At 42.5% G+C, this 16807-nt stretch overlaps 1 protein-coding gene across 4 annotated transcripts in view; it reads right to left on the bottom strand.

Annotated features, from left to right (window-relative positions):
* LOC111859306 (uncharacterized) overlaps positions 1–16807 on the bottom strand; it is a 73373-nt gene that overhangs the window by 41035 nt on the left and 15531 nt on the right. For all 4 annotated transcript variants that reach the window (XM_072718682.1, XM_072718683.1, XM_072718684.1 and 1 more), the window contains exons 4-5: positions 15491–15592; positions 1285–1380 (exon numbers count right to left, since the gene is read on the bottom strand). In XM_072718682.1, coding sequence (XP_072574783.1) covers positions 1285–1380; positions 15491–15592 — 198 coding nt within the window. The remainder of the gene's footprint in view (positions 1–1284; positions 1381–15490; positions 15593–16807) is intronic.

The raw sequence follows: 16807 nt of genomic DNA, 5'->3' as shown, positions 1-16807 counted from the left end.
TTTTTTAAGCATATTAATTTGTGTGTGTTTTGTTTGTCTGAGTTAGCCCTATGTTTGTGCCGGTCTAATATCGGGGAGGGGAGGACAGGGTGGTGCGCCTTATTTCAGTTGGGGTGTGCCGTTTTGCTAGATTCCACTGTCATGTTTAGTGGTGTGACTTCCTGACAGAGGAACACCCTTGTGTTCTTCAGTGTTTTGCATTCTGCCCAGTGCTGTGACTATCCCTGAGACTGAGTGTGTGCCGTACAATGAAACCTTTAAATGTTTAAGGAAATAAAAGAAATTGATTCTTTGTATTTGGCTGTGGTTACTAGTCCTAATAACCTATGGAATAATTAGTATCATTGTGGCAACCTAAATTCAGGGTTTATTACATTACTAATTTTGGGCATCATAACACACCTCTCATATTTTAAGCATACTTCTAATCTGCTTATGGAATAGTGGGCATAAGTAAATGTCCGCAGAAAACCGAAAACCCGGCATCTGGACAAATTTTTACGATGGTCATTTAAAACTTATTAATCGCATTCCATTTGTCAGCACTGATTTGTGTCTGTTGAGACAACTTGCAGCAACACTACCAACTTATTTGACACACTATGTGAAAGGGGTCTCTGCAGAACACAGTTGGTGTTTCCCAACCAGTGTGGGCAGTTTTCAACCACAAGCGTGAAATACAACTCACTTGCTTCCTATTTGCGGAACTATGAGAACGCAAGAAAACAAACTTGTGTTTCAGGAATAAGAAAGACAATGTCACAAACACGATTGTGCCCCTAAATGCACCACATCTTCAAAATTAGGGAGTTTTAAGTTATCACGGCTTTCCAAACAATGCTGCACTAGGAAAGACAGTGGAAAGTGAGTATTCATCATGACCCCTTAACTGGCATGGCACACAGCAAAATTCAAATGATGTCCTATTTATAGGGGTAAGTAGGCTACTAATAATTATAATAATTATTACTAATAAACATAGTTGTAAAATATAACAGCAATATATCACCATGTCAGGGACTGACAGATTCAAGGGCCTTACTCATTAATGAAATCACTATGTTAACCATGGGATTTGTACCAGAGACCCACTGAGTCACACATCGCCCCAGATGAAAATTCCTGATCTGTCCTGAGTCTTCAGCCATAAATGTTCATCAATTTTCTATAGGCCATAATTTGAGTAAAATCACAAGTTGAATGAGCAAACTGAGGCAGATTTTAAAGCATTCCTTAAATTAATAGAAAAAACATTAACTTTTGAACCATATTTAATGGGCTTACCTTCAGTTACACCCCACAAGATGAATGCTAAGGAAACCATGATTGGTGGAACTGCGACTTGTGAACAGTGACACAACAGAGCCTGTCTGCTTTTACCTATAGACAGAAAGTAGAACGAAATTTAACTACAAGCTCTTTAACATTAGATGATGGTTCATGCAAAGTTTAATGATGTACAGCCATCTTCAGATGGTCATTCTGCTGCATGCTCACATAAAGACAACCAGCACAGACAGTTAATGTTGTCACAATACCAAAATTATGACCTTCATACTGATACCACTTTATGTATGATATTCAGGAGACATTTATGTAAAATGCATTTAAGTTGTCACTCTTGTAATTGTAATAAAGCCGCACTCCACTCCAGCATATACCCCATTATTGCCAAGCATCATATTATGATTGCTCTGATTCATTCAGTTACAAGGAAAATGATAATACATTCTATCAAATTCATAAATGGTATATCCACCAACGACTGAACTCCTGCTTTATTTTTATTAAAACATACGCAAGAGGTGTGGAGCACTTTGTGTAAGGAGAGTAATAGGGGCTACTGGGGTGGAGGGGGATCAGTATGGAAATCAGTTGGTTAGGCCTATATGGATTTTGGAGGGCACTGCGCTGACTAGAAAGATTAGTGGACGTTTCGAAAGTTGTATGCCATATTGAAAGGTTAGTGGATATGTTTAAAGGTTTGTGTGCGTGTTGAAAGGTGAGCATTTCGAAAAGAGTAGGATGTGTCCGAATTCAGGGGGTTGCATTCTAAGACTGAGTGCATCACAGCAAGATGACAAGGGTGTCCCATTTTGAAAGCTCCGTCAAATGTGGTCTAGGAATGCATCTTCATTTGCAGAGTTGCGAAGGATCCACTCTTTGGGCCCTTCGTAGCCCAACATATCCCAAGATTAAGATCTTTAAAAGACACAGCTTACAAAGGCTATGTAGACCGTGTCCTTCAAAGGCAAAAGAATAACACATTTCTAAGCTGCATTTGAAGGAGCCTTCGAAATGGGACAGCCTTGTCGCACTGCTGTGACACATTCGGTCTTCAAATGCAGCCCCCTGAGCTTGGACACAGCCATAGAGCGTGGCAAAGTCCAGGGAACCAAACATGTAATTTCTTTAGTACTTTCTGGAAGTATGGCAATAAGTGTAAACAAGCGTAGCATCTCCAAATTCCTGTATCGGAAAATGTAATAGACTTTTGTCTAGTATTGTTGGTACCGGCTGTGAAACTTGCCATCGCTTATCATCGGAATAACATTACACAGTTTTTTATTCTGTGGAAAGTGATAGATGGATCTGCTGGCCAGATTTAATAATGAATTATAAACATGTTGCGGGTCATATAAATAAAATATAAATAAAAGGCTGTGCCACATTTTTATCGCAATCCCCAATCCCCAAAATATCCCAATAACTAAAAAAAAGACTTGTTCATCCTCTGTTGTTTTGGAGTGCCGGTGTAGATTCATATGAAATTATGTGTGAAGTTTACCCTATGAGCTGTTTGAGTCTTCTATGTTTATTTAGTATAAAGGTGCCAGTTCCTGTTGTGTGGTGTGAAAGCAACATACAAAGTGGCCAGAAGTTACAAAAGTCCCAGGTTGAGACAGCCCAGAGACCAGTAACCAAGGACTGGGTTGTGGAACTTTGGTGTGAAAGCGCCTAATGTCTAAGGCTATATCCATCCATCCATTTTCTCCTGCTTATCTGAGGTCGGGTCGCAGGGGCAGCAGTCTCAGCAGGGAAACCCAGACTTCCCTTTCCCCGGCCATTTCATCCAGCTCCTCTGGGGGAATCCCGAGGCATTCCCAGGCCAGCCGAGAGACATAGTCCCTCCAGCGTGTCCTGGGTCTTCCCCGGGGCCTCCTCCCAGTGGGACATGCCCGGAACACCTCACCAGGGAGGCGTCCAGGAGGCATCCAAATCAGATGCCACCTCATCTGGCTCCTCTCGATGCGGAGGAGCAGCGGCTCTACTCTAGTCCCTACCGAATGACCGAGCTCCTCACCCTATCTCTAAGGGAGAGCCCAGCCACCCTACGAAGGAAACTCATTTCGGCCGCTTGTACTCGCGATCTCATTCTTTCGGTCACTACCTACAGCTCGTGACCATACAGTAGGTGAGGGTAGGAACGTAGATCGACTGGTAAATCGAGAGCTTTGCCTTTTAGCTCAGCTCCTTCTTCACCACGACAGACCGATGCAGCGCCTGCATCACTGCGGACGCCGCACCGATCCGCCTGTCGATCTCCCGTTCCATCGTCCCCCCACTTGTGAACAAGACCCCGAGGTACTTAAACTCCTCCACTTGGGGGAGGACCCCATCCCCGACCCGGAGAGAGCATTCTACCCTTTTCCGGCTGAGGACAATGGTCTCGGATTTGGAGGTGCTGATTCTCATCCCAGCCGCTTCACACTCGGCTGCGAACTGTCCCAGTGAGAGCTGAAGGTCACGGTCCGATGAGGCCAACAGAACCACATCATCTGCAAAAAGCAGAGACCTAATCCTGAGGTCACCAAACCGGACACCCTCAACACCCTGGCTGCGCCTAGAAATTCTGTCCATAAAAACTATAAAAAGAATCGGTGACAAAGGGCAGCCCTGACGGAGTCCAACCCTCACCGGAAACAAGTCCGACTTATTGCGGACCAGGCTCTGGCACCGGTCATACAGGGACCAAGCAGCCCTTAACCCCTTGGGGTCGGCGGTCCCGCCGGCGGGATCTGACAGAAATTTTGCCAAACCGTTTAAATTACTCTGCGAGGTTTTGTCATATACACTGTTTTCCCGCCCAGAGCCGCCGGATGGTGGACCAGAATCGCCTCGAAGCCGTCCGGAAGTCACTTTCCATTGCCTCAGCGACTGCCGAAGCCGCACCCCGCTTGGCCTGCCGGTACCTGTCAGCTGCCTCTGGAGTCCCACAGGCTAAAAAGGCCCGATAGGACTCCTTCTTCAGCTTGACGGCATCCCTCACCACTGGTGTCCACCAGCGGGTTCGGGGATTGCTGCCGCGACAGGCACCGACCACCTTACGGCCACAGCTCCGGTCAGCCGCCTCCACAATGGAGGCGCGGAACATGGCCCATTCGGACTCAATGTCCACCGCCTCCCCCGGGACATGGGAGAAGTTCTGCCGGAGGTAGGAGTTGAAACTCCCCCTGACAGGGGATTCTGCCAGACATTCCCAGCAGACCCTCACCTGCCAGGTATGGCCGGCTTCCTCCCCCACCAGTGGAGCTAACCCACCACCAGGTAGTGATCAGTTGACAGCTCCGCCCCTCTCTTCACCTGAGTGTCCAAGACATGCGGCCACAAGTCCGATGACACGACTACAAAGTCGATCATCGAACTGCGGCCTAGGGTGTCCTGGTGCCAAGTGCACATATGAACACCCTTATGCCTGAACATAATGTTCATTATGGACAATCCCTGACGAATTAGAATTAGAATTTAGTGATCAGTGGTCATTGTCAACACACCACAGCACACAGTGCGCAACAACAAAATGTGTCCTCTGCATTTGACCTATATGTGACTTTTCGTGACATAGCAGGGGGCAGCTAATTCAGCACCCGGGGAGCAGTGCTTGGGGGCGGTACCTTGCTCAGGGAACCTCAGTGGTGTCTTGCTAGTCGGGGATTCGAACCTGCAATCTTTCAATTACAAGTGCCTTTCCCTAACCATTAAGCCACCACTGCCTCATTTTTTAAAAAATAATAATAATTATAATTGATACTTTATTGATCCCTGTGGGGAAATTGTTTTTAGGCCTCTCTCAACTGTCCGCGAAAGGCAGCCACCTGTTGGGGGTTAAGGGCCTTGCTCAAGGACCCACAGACATGCTGAGGCTGGGTTTGAACCAGTGACCTTGTGATTACAGGTACATAGGCTTAGCCCACTGAGCTCAGGCTCCTTCCCCATCAGAGAGGTAACATTCCATGTCCCTAGAGCTAGCTTCTGCAGCCGAGGATCGCACCGCCAAGGTCCCCGCCTTCGGCCACTGCCCAGCTCGCATCGCACCCAACCCCTATGGCCCCTCCTACGGGTGGTGAGCCCATTGGAGGGGGGACCTACGTGCCTTGTTCGGGCTGTGCCCGACCAGGCCCCATGAGTATAGGCCGGGCCACCAGGCGCTTGCCATCAAGCCCCACCCCCAGGGGGGGGGCCCCAGTGACCCGCGTCCGGGCAAGGGAAACCGTAATTCCATCATTTTATACATCATTAGGGGTCTTTTGAGCCGCACTTCGTCTGGTTCCTCACCCTGGACCTGTTTGCCTTGGGTGACCCTACCAGGAGCATAAAGCCCCGGGCAACTTAGCTCCTGGGATCATTGGAGCACGCAAACCCCTCCACCACAGTAAGGTGTCGGCTCCAGGAGAGGTCTAAGACTATAGATCAGGGGTGCCCAAACACTTTCCCTTAGTGGGCCAAAATGAAAATCTATCGGAGGACCGCGGGCCAAATGTAATATTTTACACAAAATACAAACACTAATAGTAAAGTAAAGTACTTTTATTTATCAAAGTTATCTAACCTTCCTTTCTGTGTAAATAACATTAAACAAAATATGACAAATAAGTCATATATAGGCATTTAGAGCACGTCTAAACTTTTGTAATCACATATAGTGCAAAATGTCAAAGAGTGCATGTCCAACAGCAACACAACAACAGTAGCAACAATATAAGCAAAGACTCATGGGACTTTTTGTAAATTGTTAAAATATGACTATTTATGAAGTGTGGAAATGTACATATGTGCACAGATATACTCTATGTTACCCTTATAGTTGCTTGTATTTCAATTTTAGTCTTAGATATTTCAAATGTAATCAAAGCACCATGAGTGAGGACTGTATAATATACAGTCGAACCCACTTATCTCGACCTCGGCTAACTCGCCAACCCTATTAAGTCGACGTTTTTGAAGTGGAACCGCCAAATTCCCTTATTGCAATAGCATTTCTCATCGGTTATGTCGATTCTTTTATGTCGCCGAACCCTATAATATCTTGAGCACGAAAGAGGGCCAAAATCGCCACTTAACATCGGTTATCTCGATCCCCGTGACTAATTGCCGGCTTTTTAAAATGTATCACAAGTGCTAAACAGCGCGTATTCAAATCGCATTCGCATGGTAATTCGCTGAACAACGTAGGTGAAACGCGATCTAGGTAAATCCCCATCAAAACCAAAGCCAAGCATATCTGCATGCGGCAATGACAACGAAGATGAAGAAGATGCGGACGAAGATTTGGAACCAATTCCCTCTGCCGGTGAGGTGATAGAAATGCTACAAAAAATTCGACAGTATGGTTCTTTTGTAGGGGATGGACTGTTTTAGACAGCATAAATAATATCGAAGCATTTGTTTTCAAGCAGACTGTTAAAGGCAAAAAGCAACAAAGCATTTTAGACTTTGTAAAGAAACCATATTAACTGCGTGTACGATACATTTCAGAGCTGTCAGAGCGAAATTACTTGTGAATGTAATTTTGACACTGCAGATTTGCTTTTTGTAACAACGGACTACACCCCGCAGGTTTTTTTGTGATTTTGTGAGCGATCTTTGTGTTTGCAATGTTGGATAATATAATTAAAGGTTTGTATCGAGAATCGACGGTGGTTTTTATTGTATACTGGTAAATCTCCGCTTTTAGTTGGTGCACATATGCCTTTTGTTGTTAGCCGACATGTATCTGCATTTTTATAGCATGCCGATCGCGTCATCAAACAAATCACGGCAACGCCAAAAACCTGTGCATGTACATTCTAATTTATTAACCAGTGTTGGGGGTAACGCGTTACAAGTAACGTGCGTTACGTAATAATATTACTTTTCTTAAGTAACGAGTAATATAACGCATTACTTTATAAATTTACACATCAATATTTGAGTTACTTTTTTAAAAAAGTAGCGCGAGTTACTTTTCTATTTTAATTAATTTTCTTAAAAAAATATTTAATTAAAACTAACGTAGTCACGTAGAATCACGCACTCAGTGCTGCTTTGAAAATGCATTCCGAGCTGACCACGCCCACCCTACGGCAATCATTGCGTCAAGGCGGGGATTGGCGGAAGCGCGTTACGTTTAGATCGTTTGAAACATGCCGGCTGGAGATCTGATAAGATCGTTGAATTCATTGGCAGATGAAGTGGAGCGTGAACAGAGAAATAATGTTTTTGAAGCATCATAGAAACACATAGGCTGACTTGAATAATCTGATAAAAATTGAACTAAGGAATTCAGATCACTTGAGTAGTACAATTTCATTGTTCTCTAAAAAGTTATTAAACATTTTAAATGTTTAAGATCTGTCTTTTGCCCTAATATAACTTATTTCACAATGGAAATTATCTAGCCTATATTGCACTCTTTATTATCTCATTGGACAGTGAATTTACTTTATGTAGGCCATAGCCTACCAAAACAAAAATAAAAACTTAACAAACACATTAATTTTCAACTTTCAATAATTAATGTTAAGAGATTTTTTTTAAATGGCATACATAGCTCTGAAAGTTCTGAGAATATTATATAATTCTATATTATTATTCTATATATGTGTTTTTAAAACAAAATGAAATAATAATTCTAAGGCCTGAACAACAAAAAGCTTTAGCCAGGTAAGAAATAAGTAACGCAAAAGTAACTCAAAAGTAATATAACGCATTACTTTCCATAAAAAGTAACTAAGTAATGCAATTAGTTACTTTTTGGGGGGAGTAACTCAGTATTGTAATATATTACATTTAAAAGTAACTTTCCCCAACACTGTTATTAACGCACATAAATACATTTCAAGCATATCTTATTACAGTATATTGCCGCCATATTGGTTTTCGGTTATCTCGACGCTTTTTGGCAATGCCCTAGGCCGGCGACATAACCGGGTTCGACTATATATTAGTTAGGCCAACGTACACTAAAAAGTAAACGCACTGATAGCTACACTGGGATTCTTGCTTTAAGAATTTTTTAAACAAATTTTAGTAAAGTATAATTAAAAATTTTAGATATTCATTGGCGGGCCAATCTAAATAGTACGGCGGGCCAACCTTGGCCCGCAGGCCCCACTTTGGGCACCCCTGATATAGATAATATGACATAAGTACCCATAAAGGTTACAGCAGTTACTTATGCGTTCTTCAATTCATCTGCTCAATTAACATACTATAGCACTGGGGAAGACCCACTGGGCAGTACAACATGTTGGACCAGTGCTGAATGTAAATAATGTAAATAGTTCTGTGTGTTGTTATGTATAGTAGTGTTATTGTGCTGTATAGTAATGTCAAGTGTAGCGTTAATGTTAACTGTACATAGCAGTGTGGTTGTGCTTACTGTGTGTGGTGTGGGAAGTCAGGGTGGCTAACATGGTGTGCAGTGTGGCTGTATAGAGAGTGTGAGTGGCAGACAGTGAATAAGCTACCTTGTGATTAAACAGCACCACTGCCTGCCTTATCAATAGGAACACCATGTGTGGTACCCGGACTTCCCACGTAGTGCATTATGCTTGATTATCGAACTGCGTAAAACACAGTGTAGCATAATAACCTGTAGGTACAGATGCTAGTTTGATGATCTGTTTATTATATTATAAGATCCCTTACATAAATAACTAACTTAGGTTGGACGCATTTAGCCCATGGTTCTGATTTGATGGTTAGCATTAGCAATATGTAACATTAACAATGTCTATAATACCGTATTTAGTACAGTACTAAAGAAATGTAATAGCGAACAACTTTCAAAAATGTGGTACCGCAGTACCTTTTGAGTACTAGTATCCGATGCTACACTACTCTCAGTCTTCCTAGATGAGGCTCCTGCATTATTTTTAGTTTCAGTTTCCTGGTCCCCATAAGGGGAAACTATTTTATAAAAATCCGTGACGGCAATGAAAAAACTAAAAATGCAAAAACTCTTGTATTTTGCTTGGTTACTTATGGTTATGGTTAGGGCTGGGTAGGGGTTAAGGTTGTCATAGTTAGCATTAGCATTTTTCCCATAGAAGTGAATGAGTGGTCCCCATAAGGATTGGTATACCCGACTAAGCGCGTGTGTGTGTGTGTGTATGGGGGGGGGGTTGGGGTCATCTTATAATCTGGGTTGTCATTTCCACCAACACAGAGCTGGTGCTGGTACTAGGCTGGTCCTCACTTGGTGTCTTTTGAGGACCTGTCTGTGTTTTCACCGGTTTCATTAAAGAACAGAACAGAAATATAAGTGAAGGTTTATATGTATTCTGTTTTTTTAATTAATTTTAATCTGTTTCAGATTTTAAGTTTTCATAAGCTGCCGGACTGAAAAAAGTTTTCATTCACTCATTGCACCCTGTCTCTATTGCCTATATGCACTTTTGTCACCATAAAGGCTCCCCATCTGTGCGTGATTTTATTCTCAGTTGCTGTTTTTCCATTGTCCTTTTAAGGATTGCGCAATAAAAGAGTCTACTAAAAACTGAACTTTGCTGTCTGCCGCATGATTTTTTTCACCACTCAAGCGCCACAATAATTGATCTATTCAACCTGCGAAATGTTTATAATTTATTATTAAATCTGGCCATCTTTCGTTTTCCACAGAATAAAAAAAACAATGTAATGTTATCCCACTCATGAGTTTTTTCACTGTCTACAACCGGTGATATTAGACAAAAGAATATCAGTTAGGGATTGAATTTTCCAGGTACACTGTAAAAAAAAATGTTCAGCCAACTCAAAAATTCAAGGCAACATGAGTTAAGGCAACACTAATACAAGTTAGATTAACCTAGGTACAAAGTTTCAATAAACTTGGATTGTTAAATTGTCAACACTATTTTGCAAGTTCGATTAACATAGGTACAGAGGTTTGAAAAAAGTTTGAAACTCCTCCCTCGGCGGCATAACGTGTTTGCCGTTTCCTGTTTGCTGTTTCCTGCGTGAGCGAGACTGGTTGCTACCGCGCGAACTTTTAAACTATAACTATAACCCAAATAATACTTAGAGTTAGAATTAAGCAATCGGATAAATCTTGGCAAGCTTAATAGTCTCCTGATAGTCTTCCAAATCCACGACGGATTAATCGCCTCCACCCCCGGAGTTTTTCCCCGTTAAACGTAAGTATATCACTATGGCTCCTGTCGTTTGCGCCGAGTGCAGTATGTTTAGTTATTCTTCTCCCGTCATTAGCGGTACGTTTGTCTGCGATAAGTGTAAGCTAGTTGTCAGGCTGACGGAGAAGATCGCAGACTTAGAGGGACGCATCCGGACGTTACGGGAGATTCAGGAGAGTGAGAGTTTTATTGACGCAGTGTTAGCGGCTCCGGATATGTCCGCTATAGTGAGCCAGTCTCCCCCCGCTCCGGCAGTAGGGCCTTCGCAGCAAGGCGAGTGGGTGACGACCCGGCGGCATAGCCGTAAGTCCAAACAGGACTCACACCGGCACCATTCACCCATTCGCGTTTCCAACAGGTTCTCCCCACTCAGTGAAACACCCACTGAGCCGCCTGTTGAAAGCGCTCTGGTAATCGGCGATTCTATGCTAAGAAACGTGAGAGTAGCGACTCCAGCGGCCGTAGTTAATTGTCTCCCTGGTGCCAGAGCGACCGACATCTTATCAAACTTAAAAGTGCTGGCTAAGAGTAAACGTAAGTATTCGCATATTGTTATCCACGTCGGCACAAATGATGTCCGATTGAGGCAATCGGAGATCACTAAAGCAAATTTCATAGCGGTGTGCAGCCTTGCGAGGAAGATGTCCGCGTCAGTAACATGCTCTGGCCCTATCCCTGCTAGACGTGGCGACGAAATGTACAGCAGATTATCGTCGCTGCATCGCTGGCTGTCGGAATGGTGCCCGATAAATGGTGTGGGTTATATAGACCATTGGCGGACATTCTGGGGTAGGCCTTGGCTTTTGAAGAGGGACGGTATTCACCCCACGTGGGCTGGTGCCGATCTCCTGTCAAAAAGCATAGCTCACAGTCTTAGGGCAGATTGCTGACTAACCAGAGCCAAGCCAAGGCGGCAGGCAAAACGGCTTAACCGACCGCCTGCTAGTCGCTTAGAGTCGTCACCCAGGCTTCATATTATTGAGACTGTGTCTGTTCCCCGCGGTTTTAATCGTGGGGGGTCATTCCATCGTAGTTCGTGTCTTGCAAACCTTAGAGAAATTAGACCTATTTCAACTCTGGATAGTAGGTGTAATGCAAACCTAAAACTTGGACTCCTGAACATTAGATCGCTGGCTCCTAAGACATTGCTCGTAAATGAAATCATTACTGATTCTAATCTTAGTGCCCTATGTCTTACTGAGACTTGGCTAAACCCGAATGAGTTCTTAGCACTAAATGAATCCACTCCAGCTGAGTATAGCTATAAGCATACTCCTCGACCCGATCGCAAAGGTGGCGGAGTTGCTGCAATATTTAAGACCGACCTAGGAGTGCGTGAAAATACTGGTTATAGCTTTAGTACGTTTGAATTTATTATTCTAAATCTTGCAAGCACATCTAAGTGTAGTTCTACACCTCCAATCACCATTGCCATTGTGTATAGACCGCCAGGCCCCTATAGCAATTTCCTTAAGGAATTTGCAGATTTCTTAACAAGCTTGGTGGTTACTACCGACAAGGCCTTGATTGTTGGTGATTTTAATATTCATATGGAAAATGAAAGTGATCCAGTAACAAAAGCATTTACTGCCATTCTTGACTCTGTCGGTGTACATCAGAATGTAACTGGGCCAACTCATGCCTGTAACCACACCCTAGACCTGATTCTTAGTCATGGTGTCCTGGTAGAACACATATCAATTATCCCTCAGAATCCTCTACTTTCAGATCATTACCTTTTAACATTTCAAATATAACATAACTCCCCTAAGGCCCCAGACCAGAGGTACGATACTAGACGTTCCATAGCCTCATTATCCGCTGCAACTTTTCTGGAACAGCTCCCACAGTCCTTTAACCTAACCTCTGAAGTGTCATGTGTAAATGAACTTGAACAGGTAACCGTGAACATGGTAGAATCATTTCGTAACACTCTTGATCATGTAGCACCACTCAAGAAAATAAAACATAGAGATAAGAAACCTGCCCCCTGGTACTCTAACCGTACACGTGAACTTAAACAAGCTTCACGAAAGCTAGAACGCAAATGGCGGTCAACAAAATTAGAAGTTTTTAGATTTGCCTGGAAAGAGAGCCTGTCTAAGTATAGACATGCACTAATGACTGCTAGGTCTATGTATCTCTCTAAACTAATAGAAAATAACAAAACCAATCCTAAATTCCTATTTGAAACTGTATCTAGGTTAACAAAGAATCGTTCAATGTTAAACTCACAAGTCCCAGAAGCTCTTGGTAGTGATGCCTTTATTGCATTTTTTAATAATAAAATAACCACGATTAGACATACCATCACGAGCACGCCCACGGTTGCACACAACCACCAATCCTCTGCTAGTGCTAGTGTTATTAGTACTAATGATAACATCTTTGAATGTTTCACTCCTGTAGTGCAGACAGAACTCCTTCAGTTAATTTCCTCTTGCAAACCCACTACTAGCCTTGTTGACCCAATACCCACCAATCTACTTAAGGAAATTGCACCACTGATTAGTACTACATTGTTAAACTTGTTAAACTCATCTCTTAGTCTTGGATATGTTCCTAAATCTTTTAAAATGGCTGTTATTAGACCTATCCTAAAGAAACCAAATCTTGAACCTAGTGACTTAGGGAACTATAGACCCATCTCAAATCTTCCCTTCATTTCTAAAATTCTTGAGAAAGTTGTTGCTCACCAGCTGTCCTCCTTTCTTCAAGATAATAATGCTAACGAGCTATATCAGTCTGGTTTCAGACCCAATCATAGCACAGAAACGGCCTTAGTCAAAGTGATAAACGACTTGCTTATGGCTTCCGACCGTGGCTGTATATCGCTATTATTCTTACTGGATCTAACTGCAGCATTCGATACTGTAGACCATAATATTCTTTTGGACCGGTTGGAAACATTGATTGGCATTAAAGGGACAGCACTACTGTGGTTTCGTTCGTATTTAACTGATCGTTACCAGTTTGTCCATGTAAACAATGAGTCATCCATAGCCACTAAAGTAAGATATGGTGTCCCGCAGGGATCAGTGCTGGGCCCCCTACTGTTCAATCTATATATGCTACCGCTTGGTAACATAATTAGAAATTACAGTGTTAATTTTCATTGTTATGCTGATGATACACAATTGTATTTATCTTTTAAACCTACTGACGCATCCCAGCTCTCTTCTTTAGCCGACTGTCTTCTAGACATCCGTTGTTGGATGGCAAGGAATTTCCTCATGTTAAATACTGAAAAAACTGAGGTTCTTTTAATCGGTCCTAAGGAGGCCCGCAATAAGTTTGTAAACCCCAACCCTAGCGGCCTCCCTACTCAATTTAAAACAGTGGTCAGAAATCTTGGTGTCCTGGTAGACTCCGACCTCTGCTTCAGTGCTCACATAAATAGCATTACCAGTACGGCATTTTATCATCTACGGAACATAGCCAAGCTTCGGAAGTTGCTGTCCTTTCAAGATGCAGAAAAACTAATACATGCCTTTATAACTTCTAGATTGGACTACTGCAATGCCCTCCTTTCGGGTTGTCCATCTGGATCCCTACATAAATTTCAGTTAGTACAAAATGCAGCTGCCAGAGTTCTAACAAAAACTAAAAAATTTGATCACATTAGCCCTATCCTGTCTTCCCTGCACTGGCTACCGGTCAAGTTTAGGATTGACTACAAATTATTACTATTGACTTACAAAACTCTGAATGGCCTTGCACCACAATATCTCAATGATCTTCTGGTCCCTTACAACCCTTCTCGCCTGCTTCGTTCACAAGGAGCAGGATATCTATTAGTTCCTAAAGTAGACAGGGCTACGGCAGGCTGCAGAGCATTCTCTTACAGAGCTCCGCGGCTGTGGAATGGTCTCCCGGCGGATGTGCGGGATTCAGGCACACTCTCGCTTTTCAAGTCTAGATTAAAAACGCACTTGTATAGCTTAGCGTATAGGAAACCTAGTTCTGGTTCCAGCTAGTCCCTCACTCCCAGTCAGACTAACAGTATGAGGTGATGAGCTGGGTGGGGATCGGTGTCATTGGCTTTGGATAAACTGATGCCTCAGTGCTGTCACTCTAGCTTTACACTAGAGTGCTGATGTTCAGGGAGTTCCCATGCCTGTGTTCCCGCCTGTCTCTCCCTCTTTCTCATGCTGCTATACTCAGATCTGCCGGAGCCTAGACGAATATTGCACTCGATCATTTTGCTTGCACTGCCTCTGGTTTCCTCAACTCTGGCTAATACACAATTATTCTTACTTCCTCCCTGCACCCCTGGAGCACAATGTCGTTGAAGAGTTTATGCCTCTGCGGCCTGCAAGACAACTACCTCCACCTCCGGCAACTACCCTCCAACCTGCCGGCCCCTGGAGGATGGGCTCCCCCTTTGGGTCTGGTTCCTCCCAAGGTTTCTTCCTCTTAGGGAGTTTTTCCTTGCCACCCTTGCCTTTGGCTTACTCAATGGGGGGTCCTTACGAGGCAGAAATGTAAAGCGCATTGAGACAATGTAATGTTGTGATAATGCGCTATATAAATAAAATTGAATTGAATTGAAAAAATGAAGTAATATTTTAAGTTGATCCAATGTTTCCTTTTTAGCCTGTAGGTTCTAATGGTAATATAAGTTTTTTAGTACTCTAAACAAGGCAACTTGAAATATTACAGTTGAGTCTTGCTATTTAAAAAAGTTAATGAAAACATTAACTCTAAAAATGTCACCTAAACAAGGCAGGTTTATTTAAATGTAATTTGACTCCTCAAACAAAGTTGACTAAACCTCTGTACCTATGTTAATCGAAGGTTTGGACCTGAGAGCCCATACCACTTTTTCACATTAGGTTCCAAATTCTGATACCAGCTTTTCTCCATGCTGGAGCCATTTTCTCTGGCCAAGGGTCAGTATTTTGTGGTGGAAACACGTATAACTAGTTCTGGATAGGCAAAAAGTCCGGTACCGCATTGGTGGAAATGAGGTATGATATTCAAGCCAAAAAGGTATTGAAGATGACAGAGCTGACAATTCACCATAATTAACCTTAGGCTGGACACATATTTTACCAGTGTTGGATTAAAATTGAATATGTTTCAAAATTACTTACTTTTTCTTATGAAATGCCTGACAGATAAAACACCAGTAAGTAGGACTACAGGTGTGACAGCGATGCACAGCCCCAGAATCAGCCAATGTAGGGAGGAATAACCTAAAAAAAATAAGAAATACATTTTGTTACTTACATTCTTGATATACTAGAGTTAGTAGAGTATGATCATCTGATTTAACAATTTGTCTTACAAAACTGGAGCAACACATTTATTTTAGGTGCATTATTTCTAACTGTTCGCTGCCCTACATGATTATTATGTGAAAATAAAACCATAATTACACATCACATTGCATTACTCTAATGAAACACATGATATGGTAGAGAAAAAAAATTGCACTAAAGGCAAAGCCTGAAATAAAAATTTATTTTTCTATTGCTTTTTGTACAAAATGAACTAAATTTTACCTTTTTTGTTACACTGAGCAGATCAGTTAGACCAGGGGTTCTCAAAGTTTTCAAAGGTGACTAAGCGCAAATTTAAGGAGCCTGCAATGAATGGAGGGCCATACAAGAAAAATAAATAAATAAACAAACAACCATTTATTTATTTTTATCATTCAGATGTGACTACAAGAATTTTAAAAAGTTCCACACCTAAATTTAACCACTAACTTAAAACAAGCAATCAATCATACATAAATAACTAAATAAATAAAAGTGCTTTATCGAAATGAACATGAGTAGTGGTGGGCGATACAGCAATATTTTCTCATAACTGGTTACAACTATATCTATGATACACATTTCAGACATACAGTAAAACCTGTCTAAGTCGACACTCGCGGGACCAGCTTAAAAGTGACGACTTAGAGAATTGACGACACTTTGGCGACTTATGTCTATCTCGCCGTTTTGCCGACTATTAAATATAACACCATACCTCTACTACACCGCACTATACACGCGAGACTTAAGACCAGGGAGCGACTAGTGCGATAGGTGGGGATTCCCCGTTTCTACATTGCCGTGGTGACAAGCAGGCGGTGTGAAGCAGGCTGAGGGAATGCAGCGATTGGGGTGTCGACTTACAGGTAGGAAAATCCATTCATTTGTGTTGTTCGGGACCGGGATTTAGGTGACGACTAAGGGAATTTGACGACTTACAAGCGGCGAGTTACACAAGGTATTTTAAAGGAAACATCATTAGGAAAAATCGGGACTTTTGCTTGAGCGTCGACTTAGGCACATTGACAAGTTACAAGACGGCGACTTAGACCAGTTTTACAGTATCATAAGAATAGCGATACAGCACTGGATTTAAATTTGCTTTTATTCAGCAGATGCTTTTGTCCAAGGCAAATAGCACATTAC

The sequence above is a fragment of the Paramormyrops kingsleyae genome, chromosome 12, assembly GCF_048594095.1.
Source record: "Paramormyrops kingsleyae isolate MSU_618 chromosome 12, PKINGS_0.4, whole genome shotgun sequence".
Classification (NCBI taxonomy): domain Eukaryota; kingdom Metazoa; phylum Chordata; class Actinopteri; order Osteoglossiformes; family Mormyridae; genus Paramormyrops; species Paramormyrops kingsleyae.
The sequence above is the reverse complement of the archived record's forward strand: the minus strand, read 5'-3'. Positions and strand labels throughout refer to the sequence as shown.